This window comes from Hylobates moloch, unplaced genomic scaffold, assembly GCF_009828535.3.
Source record: "Hylobates moloch isolate HMO894 unplaced genomic scaffold, HMol_V3 SCAFFOLD_9, whole genome shotgun sequence".
Classification (NCBI taxonomy): Eukaryota; Metazoa; Chordata; class Mammalia; order Primates; family Hylobatidae; genus Hylobates; species Hylobates moloch.
In genome coordinates, this window is record NW_026652284.1 from 79,387,101 (window position 1) to 79,400,459 (window position 13,359).

General features: G+C 36.6%; 1 protein-coding gene across 1 annotated transcript in view; it reads left to right on the plus strand.

The window, feature by feature from the left end:
* The window catches only part of VPS13B (vacuolar protein sorting 13 homolog B), a 915,321-nt gene that overhangs the window by 76,822 nt on the left and 825,140 nt on the right, over nucleotides 1-13,359 (plus strand). Inside the window, exons 5-6 of the mRNA XM_032760928.2 lie at nucleotides 482-649; nucleotides 11,503-11,684. Of these exons, the coding sequence (XP_032616819.1) occupies nucleotides 482-649; nucleotides 11,503-11,684 (350 nt within the window). The remainder of the gene's footprint in view (nucleotides 1-481; nucleotides 650-11,502; nucleotides 11,685-13,359) is intronic.

A 13,359-nucleotide genomic window follows, 5' to 3' on the forward strand; every position in this document is an offset into this window, starting at 1 on the left:
TTAAATATTTTTATGGCTAAACTAGGAAGAGATGAAGGTAGCTGGTTTAAAAAGAAGCTTAAGCTTAAAGAAGACCATCTTCTAATGTACTGTATAATCAGCATATAGTAATACTGCTTCATTTTGGAAAATGTTTATATAATACAATAAGCAAAAATCAAACAAAGTACTTGTAGAATAGGATAATCATTGTATGGGATCTAGTATTATGTTATCAAAAATATATATGGTCTTTGTGGTTTCTCTTAGTATGTGAATACTTCACTAGAGAACTTCTTGATAATGACATTTGTTGGGGTCGATCTGCTACTTATTACCTGTGTCACTTTGGCAAGCCGTTTAACCTATCTGAACTTTAGTTTCTCTTTGGGAAATATGCTAAATAATACCCACCTTTCTCATACATTAAGTTCAATAACATTTTAAGAAATAATTATTTACTGAGAGATTTGTGGCTAATTAAATTCTTTCTATTTTATAGGTTATGTGCAGAGTCTGATTAGACGAGTTGTAAATAATGTAAACATTGTGATAAATAATCTCATACTAAAATATGTTGAAGATGATATCGTTCTTTCCGTCAACATCACTTCTGCAGAATGTTATACAGTAGGTGAATTATGGGATCGTGCATTCATGGATATTTCTGGTGAGTAAATATCAAGAATACTGTATATTTTTCCATAATTGAAACAATTACCTTAACTCAACCCTTCTTTGGGCCAACTGACTTGCTGGTAAATGTTATGAAATCTTCATACCTCCAGTGTGGGAAAAAAATGCACATATACAAAATGTTGCATATAATTACAGGAGGTTAGTAGACACTCCAAATTCAGAAATCTATACTTGTGGTTTTTGTTTGTTTGTTTGTTTGTTTTTAAGACAGGGTCTGGCTCTGTTGCCCAAGCTAGAGTGCAGTGGTGTGATCTCAGCTCACTGCAACCTCTGCCTCCCGGGCTCAACCAATCCTCTCACCTCAGACTCTTGAGTAGCTGGAACTACAGGCACATGCTGCTACGCTCGGCTATTTTTTTTTTGAGATGGAGTCTTGCTCTGTTGCCCAGGCTGGAGTGCAGTGGTGCAATCTCGGCTCACTGCAAGTTCTGCCTCCCCGGGTTCACGCCATTCTCCTGCCTCAGCCTCCCGAGTAGCTGGGACTACAGGCGCCTGCCACCATGCCCGGCTAATTTTTTGTATTTTTAGTAGAGATGGGGTCTCACTATGTTAGCCAGGATGGTCTCCATCTTTTGACCTTGTGATCTCCCACCTCGGCCTTCCAAAGTGCTGGGATTACAGGTGTGAGCCACCGCACCTGGCCAAATTTTTGTGTTTTTTTGTAGAGACAAGGTTTTGCCACGTTGCCTAGGTTGGTCTTGAACTCCTGAGCTCTAGCGATTTGCCTGCCTTTGCCCCCCAAAGTGCTGAGATTACAGGAATGAGCCACCATGCCTGGCCTATACTTGTTTTTTAATACTTTTAATTTTCATTCTTTCTTACTTGCCACATGCTTGTTTCAAATGTGATGTAGAATACAGTCATGTATTGCTTAACAACAGGGACATATTCTGAGAAATGCATCCTAGGCGATTTTGTTGTTATGCAAACATCATAGAGTGTACACACAAACCTAGATGGTATAGCCAGTACACACCTCAGGTATATGGTATAGGCTGTTATTGCTCCTAGGCTGCAAACCTGTACAGCATGTTACTGTGCTGAGTATTGTAGGTAGTTGTAACACAGTGGTATTTGTGTATCTAAAAACAGAAAAGGTATAGTAAAAATATAGTATTATAATCTTATGAGACAACCATCATAGATATATGGTCTGTTTTTGACTTAGGTATTGTTATGCAGTGCATGACTATATTTGATAGTGCCATGGGTTGTAGCAATAAAAGTTAAATGATATTTAGTTTGAATTGTTTGTTTTTGAAAGGTGAAAGGCATCATGTTGCATTTACAAAGCTTGGTGAAGGCAAGGCAATATATCTGATTGATTTATGTTTTAGGCTTGTGTGTTCCAAAGCACATTTGGGATTTCTTTCTTCTTTTCCTCCCCTCTCCCCACCGTCCCCCCTCCCCTCTTCCTTTCATTCTCCCTTCCCTTTCCCCGCTTCTCCCCTGCCCCCTTCTCTCTTCCCCCTTTCCTTTTTGAGAAAGGGTCTCATTCTGTTGCCCAGTCTGGAGTGCAGTGGTGCTATCTTGGCTCACTGCAGCCTCGACTTCCTGGGCTCAGGTGATCCTCCCATCTTAGCCTCCCAAGTAGCTGGGACCACAGGCATGCACTACCATGCCTGGCTAATTTTTGTATTTTTTTGTAGAGATGGAGTTTTGCCCTGTTGCCCAGGCTGGTCTCAAACTCCTCGGCTCAAGCGATCCACCCGCCTTGGCTTCCCAAAGTGTTGGGATTACAGGTGTGAGTCACCATGGCAGGCCTGGAATTTCTTGGTTATCCTGAAGCCTCTTTTTATCTCTTTTTAATATTTAGTCATATGTTCATTTATTCATCATAAATCCCAGTTAAAGGGTTAAAGCAAAGTGAAATTGAGTCTCAAGAGTATTTAACTTGCCTGATTAAGGCATACAACTAGGAAGTAGCAGAACTGGAATAGAGTTTTTTTATTATGTGTCTTCTAAGCTTTAGTCTTCACATTTAACAAAAGGAGAGTAGTCCTGATTTTACAGCTTTGTTATGAGCATAAATAAGAGTGTAGGTAAGGCCCAAGCATCATTTCTTATATATCGTTAATGCCTCCTTTGCATCTTCTGTGGAAAGAAATATTTGATTAAAAAGCTGGAAGAAGCAGCTATGGAAAATAGAAAACAAATAGAACTGGACAATGTAGGATTGTATTAATGAGTTGACATTTTTGGTGAAGAAATTTTATTTTAATTAATTAATTAATTTTTTTGAGACAGAGTCTTGCTCTGTCAACTCAGGCTGAAGTGCAGTGACACAATCTTGGCTCTCTGCAACTTCTGCCTCCCGGGTTCAAGCGATTCTCCTGCCTCAGCCTCCCAAGTAGCTGGGACTCTAGGCGCCTGCCAGCATACCTGGCTAATTTTTATATTTTTGGTAGAGATGGGGTTTCACCATGTTGGCCAGGATGGTCTTGATCTCTTGACCTCGTGATCTGCCCACCTTGGCCTCCCAAAGTGCTGGGATTACAGGCATGAGCCACCGTGCCCACCCAGAAATTTAATTTTTAGTGTAGAAGCAATGCCAATTTTACTTTGGGAAATTATTTATAGTGAATTAGAATTCTGGATCAGGAGTTGGAAGATCTTAGTTCGAATCTTCTCTCCGCTGCTAATTTATAGTGCAAACTTCGGTGAGTCATTTATAAAATGACTGCTTCTAACTTGCCAATGTACTCTTCAGAAGCAAATATACCATATGAAAGCTCGTGATGATAGTGGTGATAAAGACAGTGAAAATAGTATCTTCTGTTTATTTAGTACCAGGGCTAGTGTTATATATTTTATGTTAATTATCTTGTTTAACCCTTTAACTCTCTGAGGAAGAAACTATTATTTTCCCTTTTATTAGTTTTTTTTAAATAATTTTTTTTAATTGAAGCATAACATGCAAGAAAGAGCGTTAAGCAAAAACACATAGCTGGCCGAGTGTGGTGGCTCACGCCTGTAATCCCAGCATTTTGAGAGGCTGAGGCGGGCGGATCACCTGAGGTCAGGAGTTTGAGACCAGCGTGGCCAACATGGTGAAACACCATCTCTACTAAAAATACAAAAAAAATTAGCTGGGCATGGTGGCAGGTGCCTGTAATCCTAGCTACTTGGGAGGCTGAGGCAGGAGAATCGCTTGAACCCAGGAAGCAGAGGCTGCAGTGAGCCGAGATTGTGCCACTGCACTCTAGCCTTGGCGATAGAGTGAGATTCCACCTCAAAAAAAAAAAACCCCAAAACAAACAAACAAACAAAAAACCCACATAGCTAAACGACATACCACAAAATGAACATACTCTTGTAACCACCACCAAGCTCAAGAAATTGAACAATGTCAGCACCCAGAAGTGCTTGTTGTACATATACTCACTTACTACTGCTCCTTCTTTCCCCAAAGCAGCCACTTTACTGACATCTGACACCATAGTAGGGTTTTGACTCTTTTTAAATTTTTGTATGAATGGAACCGTATGTATTTTGGGCCTAGATTATTTTGCTCAATATTATGTAAGTGAAATTTATTCAGGTTTTTGTCTGTAACAATAGTTCATTTCTGTGTGTATATATCTATTCCCTCTCCCTGCACAATCAGGTGAGCAAGGGCTGGGGTTCTGCCTGCACTGGTCTTTCCTGGATATATGTGGGATGGCGAGTTTGCAGGTGTGGTCCGTGTTGTGAATAAAATATTTTTTTGCTCAGTGTACCATTGATATGGATTTAATTAAGTCCAGTTTTGGCTATAATGAATAATGCTATAGGGAACATTTTCATACATGTCCTTTGGTGGACATATACATACATTTCTGTTGGGTATATGCCTAGGAGTGAAATTACTGGGTCATAGTGTAGGCCTATGTTAAGCTTCAGAGATACTGACAAATAGTGTTTTCATAATAGTAATGCCATTTTTTTTTAACTAACAAGTAATGCATGAGGCTGTATTAAAATATTGCAGTTAAAATAAGAATTGTAATATCTTTATGAGGGTAAAAAGACAAGCCACAGATGGAAGTGTATATTCTTGATACATAAAATTCACAATATACTTATATCCACAATATGTAACTTCTATAAATCAATAAGAAAAAAATAGACAACTCAATAGAAAAATGGACAAGAGACTTGAACAAACACGTAAAAAAGAGTATACCCCAAAGACCAATAAACGTAAGATGTTCAATTAACACCAAATCAGATTGCACTAAATACTTGCCATAATGGATTAAAAAATAAAATAATTGGGCCATCTATCTATTCCTTCTCCTTTAACTCATTCCTTCCCCTTACATATATTTTTTTAATAATTTCCAAGACTTTTATTTCAGTATAAAGCTCTTCAGAATATCTAATCTTTTCTACTGTTAGAGGCAGAATCCTATCATCTCCCATGTGGTTGACATTCAAGTTGTTCTAAAATATTGACATTGCCCATAATGCTGGAATGTACATCCTTTTTTATGTTTCCTTGTTATGTGTTTGAATTCTGTAAATTATGATCAGGAAAAGAATAACTGAGTATGTAAATATTCAGTTATGTTTTATATTGCTGGATTGTTCTCTAAAATGGTTAAATCAATTTATTACCATCCATATTATCTGTGAGAATTAATATTTCTTTTTTTTCCTTTCCAAGTTGTATTTTACGTTGAGGGGGTACATGTGCAGGTCTGTTACTTGGGTAAATTGCATGTTGCATGTATTTGGTGTACAGATTATTTTGTCACTCAAGTAATGAGCATAGTACCTGATGGTTAGTTTTTTGATTCTTACCTTCTTCCCACCCTCCACCCTCAAGTAGGCTTGGTATTTATTGTTCCCTTCTTTGTGTCCATGTATACTCAGTGCTTAGCTCCCACTTATAATTGAGAACATGCAGTGTTTGGTTTTCTGTTCCTGCATAATTTGCTTAGGATAATGCCTGCCAGCTCTATCCATATTGCTGCAAAGGACATGATTTCATCCTTTTTTATGGCTATGTAGTATTCGATGGTGTATATGTCTCGTATTTTCTTTATCTAGTTCACTGTTGTTGGGCATCTAGGTTGATTCCATGTCTTTGCTATTGTGTATAGTGCTGCAATGAACATACACATGCGCGTGTCTTTATGGCAGGAAGATTTATATTCAAAAGCATGTTGCCTATGCTTTTGAGGTCTTAGTCATAAATTCTCTGCCTAGACCAATGTCAGGTCTTACATTTAAGTCTTTAATCTATCTCAAGTTGATTTTTGTAAATAGTGAGAGATAAGGGTCTGGGTTTGTTCTTCTGCATATAGATATCCAGTTTTCCCAGCACCATTTATTGAAGAGACTGTTCTTTTCCTCAGTGTGTTTTCTTGGCCCCTATATAGAAAATCAGTTGACTGTAAATGCATGGATTTATTTCTGGGTTTTTGATTTTATTCTATTGGGCTATGTGTCTCTTTTTATGCCAGTACCATGCTGTTTTGGTTATTATTGCTTTTAGTATATTTTAAAGTCAGGGAGTATGATGCCTCCAGCTGTGTTCTTTTTGCTTGGGGTTGCTTTGCGTATTTAGGGTCTTTGTGGTTCCATAAAAATTTTAGGATTGTTTTTTCTTATGTCTGTGAAAAAATGTCATTGGTATTTTGATAGGGATTGCATTGATTTCATAGATTGCTTTGGATAGTATGGAAATGATTTTGGAAGAATTCCCTCCACTTCAATTTTTTGGAACAGTTTGTGAATATTGCTATTAGTTCTTTAAATGTTTGGTAGAATATGACAGTGAATCCAAAGGTCTTAGGCTTTTCTTTGATTGCTTTCTCCAGGTTTTGGAAGTTTTCTCTATTTCTTTGAATAAGCTTCCTACCCTCTTTTTAAAAATAGTATTCTTATATGTTGTATTTTGGGTTTGCCGTTTTCAGTCAATACTATGCTTTTAATATTTCTATATATTGGCATATATAGTTGTAGAGCCCTAATTTCAGTGATGAATAATATTTTACTGATTAAATTGTAGCACATTTCTAAAGTAAGTGCCAAAAATTAGAATTCATTTCCTAAGTTTTTGAAATATAGTTGCTGTTATATTTTGTGTTTAAGAAAAAACACTTTTAAAACAGTAATGTCCTCTTTCACTGAATAATAATTGTCTAGGTTCTAGGGTATCCTTGAAATATGAATACTTCACTTTTTCTTTCTTTTTTATTTTTTTAGAGAGAGTCTTACTCTGTTGTTCAGGCTGGAGCGCAGTGGTGTGATCTTGGCTCACTGCAAGCTCCACCCCTGGGTTCAAGCCATTCTTGTGCCTCAGTCTCCTGAGTAGCTGTGATTTTCTGCATTTGCCACCACACCCAGCTAATTGTTGTATTTGTAGTAGAGATGGTGTTTCACCACTTTGCCTAGGCTGGTTTTGAACTCTTGGCCTCAAGCAATCCGCCTCGGCCTCCCAAAGTGCTGGGATTATAGGCATGCACCACCATGCCTGGCCTGAATAGCTTACATTCTTATAGCACAGTAGATAAAAACATGCACTCTGCAGTAAGGTTGCCAGAGTTTGAATTACAGCTCTGATCTTTATAAACTGTATAACAGTAGATGTGGCGGGCGCCTGTAGTCCTAGCTACTCGGAGAGGCTGAGACAGGAGAATGGCGTGAACCCGGGAGGCGGAGCTTGCAGTGAGCCAAGATTGCGCCACTGCACTCCAGCCTGGGCGACAGAGCGAGACTCCGTCTCAAAAAAAAACAAAAAAAACCAAAAAAAAAACAGTAGACAAACTATTACCACTGTGCCTCAGTTTTCACATTTTTTAACAGGACCATGTAAATATTGTCAGATAAGAGATGTGAAAGACTTAGTGTAGTATCTGAGTAATAGCAAATACTCAGAAAATGATAATTGTTATCATAAAGAGGGAAGGAAACACCTACAGGATTTTTTTTCTCATTTCTAGTCCTACTATTGTAATTTCTTAATTTGTGTACATATATAATATTAGTAACTAAATCATTATTCATATAATATGTAAATTTGAAATATGGTAGTCATATATTTTTTTCAACTAACAGACAACTTTGAAACTTATCTGCCAATAATACTGTTTAGACACATCTTCTTTAATTTCTACTTTTTAAAAACTTATAAAATAAAATGTTGAATTAATTGGAAGTTGCCAGGATAGCCCTTTGTCAGATGAGTAGGTTGCAAAAATTTTCTCCCATTCTGTAGGTTGCCTGTTCACTCTGATGGTAGTTTCTTTTGCTGTGCAGAAGCTCTTTAGTTTAATTAGATCCCATTTGTCAATTTTGGCTTTTGTTGCCATTGCTTTTGGTGTTTTAGACATGAAGTCCTTGCCCACGCCTATGTCCTGAATGGTATTGCCTAGGTTTTCTTGTAGGATTTTAATGGTTTTAGGTCTAACATTTAAGTCTTTAATCCATCTTGAATTAATTTTTGTATAAGATGTAAGGAAGGGATCCAGTTTCAGCTTTCTACATATGGCTAGCCAGTTTTCCCAGCACCATTTATTAAATAGGGAATCCTTTCCCCATTGCTTGTTTTTGTCAGGTTTGTCAAAGATCAGATAGTTGTAGATATGCAGCATCATTTCTGAGGGCTCTGTTCTGTTCCATTGATCTATGTCTCTGTTGTGGTACCAGTACCATGCTGTTTTGGTTACTGTAGCCTTGTAGTATAGTTTGAAGTCAGGTAGCGTGATGCCTCCAGCTTTGTTCTTTTGGCTTAGGATTGACTTGGCAATGCGGGCTCTTTTTTGGTTCTATATGAACTTTAAAGTAGTTTTTTCTAATTCTGTGAAGAAAGTCATTGGTAGCTTGATGGGGATGGCATTGAATCTATAAATTACCTTGGGCAGTATGGCCATTTTCACAATATTGATTCTTCCAACCCATGAGCATGGAATGTTCTTCCATTTGTTTGTATCCTCTTTTATTTCATTGAGCAGTGGTCTACAATGAACTCAAACAAATTTGCAAGAAAAAAACAACCCCATCAAAAAGTGGGCAAAGGACATGAACACACTTCTCAAAAGAAGACATTTATGCAGCCAAAAAACACATGAAGAAATGCTCATCATCACTGGCCATCAGAGAAATGCAAGTCAAAACCACAGTGAGATACCATCTCACACCAGTTAGAATGGCCATCATTAAAATATCAGGAAACAACAGGTGCTGGAGAGGATGTGGAGAAATAGGAACACTTTTACACTGTTGGTGGGACTGTAAACTAGTTCAACCATTGTGGAAGTCAGTGTGGCCATTCCTCAGGGATCTAGAACTAGAAATACCATTTGACCCAGCCATCCCATTACTGGGTATATACCCAAAGGACTATAAATCATGCTGCTATAAAGACACATGCACACGTATGTTTATTGCGGCACTATTCACAATAGCAAAGAGTTGGAACCAACCCAAATGTCCAACAACGATAGACTGGATTAAGAAAATGTGGCACATATACACCATGGAATACTATGCAGCCATAAAAAATGATGAGTTCGTGTCCTTTGTAGGGACATGGATAAAACTGGAAACCATCATTCTCAGTAAACTATCGCAAGGACAAAAAACCAAACACCACATGTTCTTACTCATAGGTGGGAATTGAACAATGAGAACTCATGGACACAGGAAGGGAAACATCACACTCCAGGGACTGTTGTGGGGTGGGGGGAGGGGGGAGGGACAGCATTAGGAGATATACCTAATGCTAAATGACAAGTTAGTGGGTACAGGAAATCAACATGGCACATGGATACATATGTAACAAACCTGCACATTGTGCACATGTACCCTGAAACCTAAATTATAATTAAAAAAAAAAAAAAGATGGTAGAAAGATAGGGAGAAAGAACCAGGGTCCTTGGGGATATTGCTGTTTTTTTCATAAAACATGGGACTGCCTACTTTCACTATTATTGTGTGACATAATCAAATGTCTTACTGCTTAATACACAGTTAGTTGGGTACTTCATTACTTTCCGTTGAAAATATTCTTAACAAATAACTAACTGATAACTTACTTAAGAAATAGGTTTTTGGCCAGGAACACCTGTAATCCCAGCACTTTGGGAGGCCAAGGTGGGTGGATCACTTGTAGCCAGGAGTTCGAGACAAGCCTGGCCAACATGCCAAAACCCCATCTCTATTAAAAATACACACACACATACACACACACACACACACACACACACACACACACACACACACACACTAGCTGGGCATGGTGGTGCACACCTGTAATCCCAGCTACTTGGGAGGCTGAGGCACAAGAATTGCTTGAACCTGGGAGGCAGAGGTTGCAGTAAGCCGAGATCAGGCCAAAGTGAGACTGTCTCAAAAAACAAACAAAACAGAAAAGAAATTGGTTTTCTGTGTGAAATACTATGCAGATATAAAAAAGAACAAGATCATGTCCTTTACAGCAACGGATAGAGCTAGAGGCCATTATCCTAACCAAACTAACACAGGAACAGAAAACCAAATACTGCATGTTCTCACTTGTAAGTGGAAGCTAAACAACAAGAACACATGGGTACTAGGAGGGGAACAACAGACACAGGGGCCTACTTGAGGGTGGAGGGTGGAAGGAGGGAGAGGATCAGAAGAACTACCTACTGGGTATTAAACCTATTACCTGGGAGCTAAATAATGTGTACACAGAGAGAGTGGAATAATAGCCACTGGAGACTTGGAAGGGCAGGGGGTTGGCAGGGAGTAAGGGATGAGAAATTATTTCACAGGCATAATGTATACTATTCAGGTGATAGTTAAACTAAAAGCCAAACTTTCACCACTGTGCATGTAACAAACATGACATTTTATCCATGTAACAAAATGACACTGTGCTCCCTAAATCTATAAATAAATGGTTTTCTATTCCCTGCAAAAAAAAAAAAAAAAGAAAAAAGAAGTTGCCAGGATATACTCAGAAATAGTGTTACAACCTGAACTAAAACACATTTTATTGTTTTTTAAATTCCCCTGGCTAACTTAAAATCACTGGGCAAGTAGATTTGGGCCTGATATTTACCTAGGAATTGCTTATCAGTTAAGAAATAAGAAATATTGATTTGCTAAAGGCTTTGTTTCATACTTTTATACTTTACCATCAATTGTTTTATTTTTATTCCTTTGAAAATATACTCTAGACTGTTATTGGTGATTTCTTTATTAGTTAATGTGGTGTTGCCCACTAGACCTTTCTGTGATAATACAAGTGTTTTATATCTTCTCTCTCCAATATGGTAGCCACTAGCCACATTTGGCTGTTGAGCACTTGAAATATAGCTAGTGCAACCAAGGACCTGAATTTTTATTTTTATATAATTTTAATTAATTTAAATAGCCACATATGGCTGGTGGCTACCATATTGGATAGTGCAAGTTTAGAGTAGCAGTGAGTTTTTTTAATACAAAATGAATGTTAAATGAATGACTTCTTCAAAAAATTATCTTTAATATGGATTCTTAAGAATTTTATTTTTATCTCATTGTGTAAGAGAACTGTAGTGAAATTTTTCATAATTAAAAAAATTTGTAGTTAATGTGCCATGCAGATTGGGGGCAAACTAATTAGGTCTCTGATTCTTCATATGTAAAATGGGGAGACTTGTGCCTATTTCATAAAGTTGTTGGAAGATTTAAATTGCATAATAAAATGAAAAGTTCATTGCATATGGTCTGGCATTATGTATTAAATGCTCCATGAATCTTATTTTCTGTTATTATTAATTTTATTACTATTTATACTAATAAATAATAGTTGCCTTTCCCCTGCTGATTTTCCTTTTTACTTAAAATGTTTTCTTTTCTTTTTAGCAACTGATTTGGTGCTGAGAAAGGTTATCAATTTTTCTGACTGTACAGTTTGTCTTGATAAACGGAATGCCAGTGGTAAAATAGAATTTTACCAGGATCCTTTATTGTACAAATGTTCCTTCAGAACTCGTCTTCATTTTACATATGATAACCTAAATTCCAAGATGCCATCTGTTATTAAAGTAGGTATCTCTTTTTTTTGCAGCTAAGTTGCATGTCTTTATTTTGTTTATTGACTCTTGTGGATGCTAATCATTATTAACAAATGACGAAATTAACCTTATAAATATGTATGCCATTTGTTTTTATAAAAATTTTATGTTTATGATTTTTGTGTTGTATTTATACATTTCTGTATAACGTATTCTACTAGAGTTTAGAGACAGCTTTTTTCTGTAACTGTAATTTTTTTTTTTTTTTTAGTTTTTCCAGCTGTTTATTAGTGTTTCTCTCTTCAAGTAGATAGAGGAAATAATATTAAAAGGTATATTTATACCCACAGTGGACTGCACATCAGTATTCTGTATTTCAGTTCTTATAATCTGTTCAGCATGATCTGCTATCTATACTTTTTCTTCTCTTTACGAGGTGACTTTGTAAAGCTTGATATACTAACCTAATATTTTAGTTTATTGGTTCAAGAAGTTTTAGCTTTTGATTTATGATTTTTAAAATGTAATTAAAATCTTAGGGAGTTATTCAGGACATGTCTTTTTATTTTTTATTTGCATTTTTATTTAAGATTAAGGGATTTATTACAAGGGTATATTGTGTGATGCTTAGGTTTGGGCTCCCACTGATACCGTCACCCAGATAGTGAATATAGTACCCAAAAGGAAGTTTTTCAGCCCTTTTTCCTTCTCCCTCCTTCCCTCCTTTTAGAGTCCACACTCTCTGTTGTTCCCATCTTTATGTCCATGTATACCCAAGATTTAGCTTCTACTTCTAAGTGAGAACAGGACATGTCTTTTGATACATGTGAAAATTTTCTCTCTAATGTAGTGTATGTTTTCAATGTATGTGGTTAGTATCTAAGCGTAAATATTGTTGTCTTATTTAACAGTTTTCTGAACATTGTTTGTCTGCCTATCATTGTATCTTGGAAAAGGAATTCAGTGACTTCTGATTCCATTAACTAGGTTTTAATGTGGAGTAAATGTTTATTGTTGAACTACTTGCCTCTGACTGTCAAAGTTCTGTGATGGAAGGGCTGGAGTTAGGTGTCTGAACACTGGTATTGACTACTGTTCCTGTTTGAGTATGGCTGTATAAAAATTAGTTTTGTTTTTGTTACCTTATATTTTATTAAAAATATAGTATTTTTAATTTTATGTAGCCTTACTGTACTTAATGTGTAAAATGTACATTTTTTTTCTGGGTAGTGCTCAGTCACCTGTGTTTTACTTTTTTCCACACGGTGTATAATGCATATTGGTTTGTTTATATTCTGTTACTTTTTCCTTCTATATTTGATTTAGCTTCTTTGGCAAAGATAAACATGGAAAAGAATTAACTCAGTAATATTGATGGCTCTGTCTCAGGGAAATATGCTTATTTTCTAAAGCCTTGGGTTTTCTAGTAAAGTTGGGGAATGTGAAGGTAAATTCAAGATACACTGAAAGCAAGTAATGGATATATGGAAGCTTACTGTATAAAATACTCTTTTTGATCATTAGTGCAAATGTAATGGTCTGTTCTAGGATGTGGTTATATTAGAGGAAGGTAAAAATAGATGAGGAAAAACTTAATGTTGGCATATAAATAAGTTTGTGTTCTCAAAACTGATTAGTCATGACATTTCACTGAGAAAGTCCCTTAACATAAATAAACTTGTATAATAGTTGCCAAATATGTGAT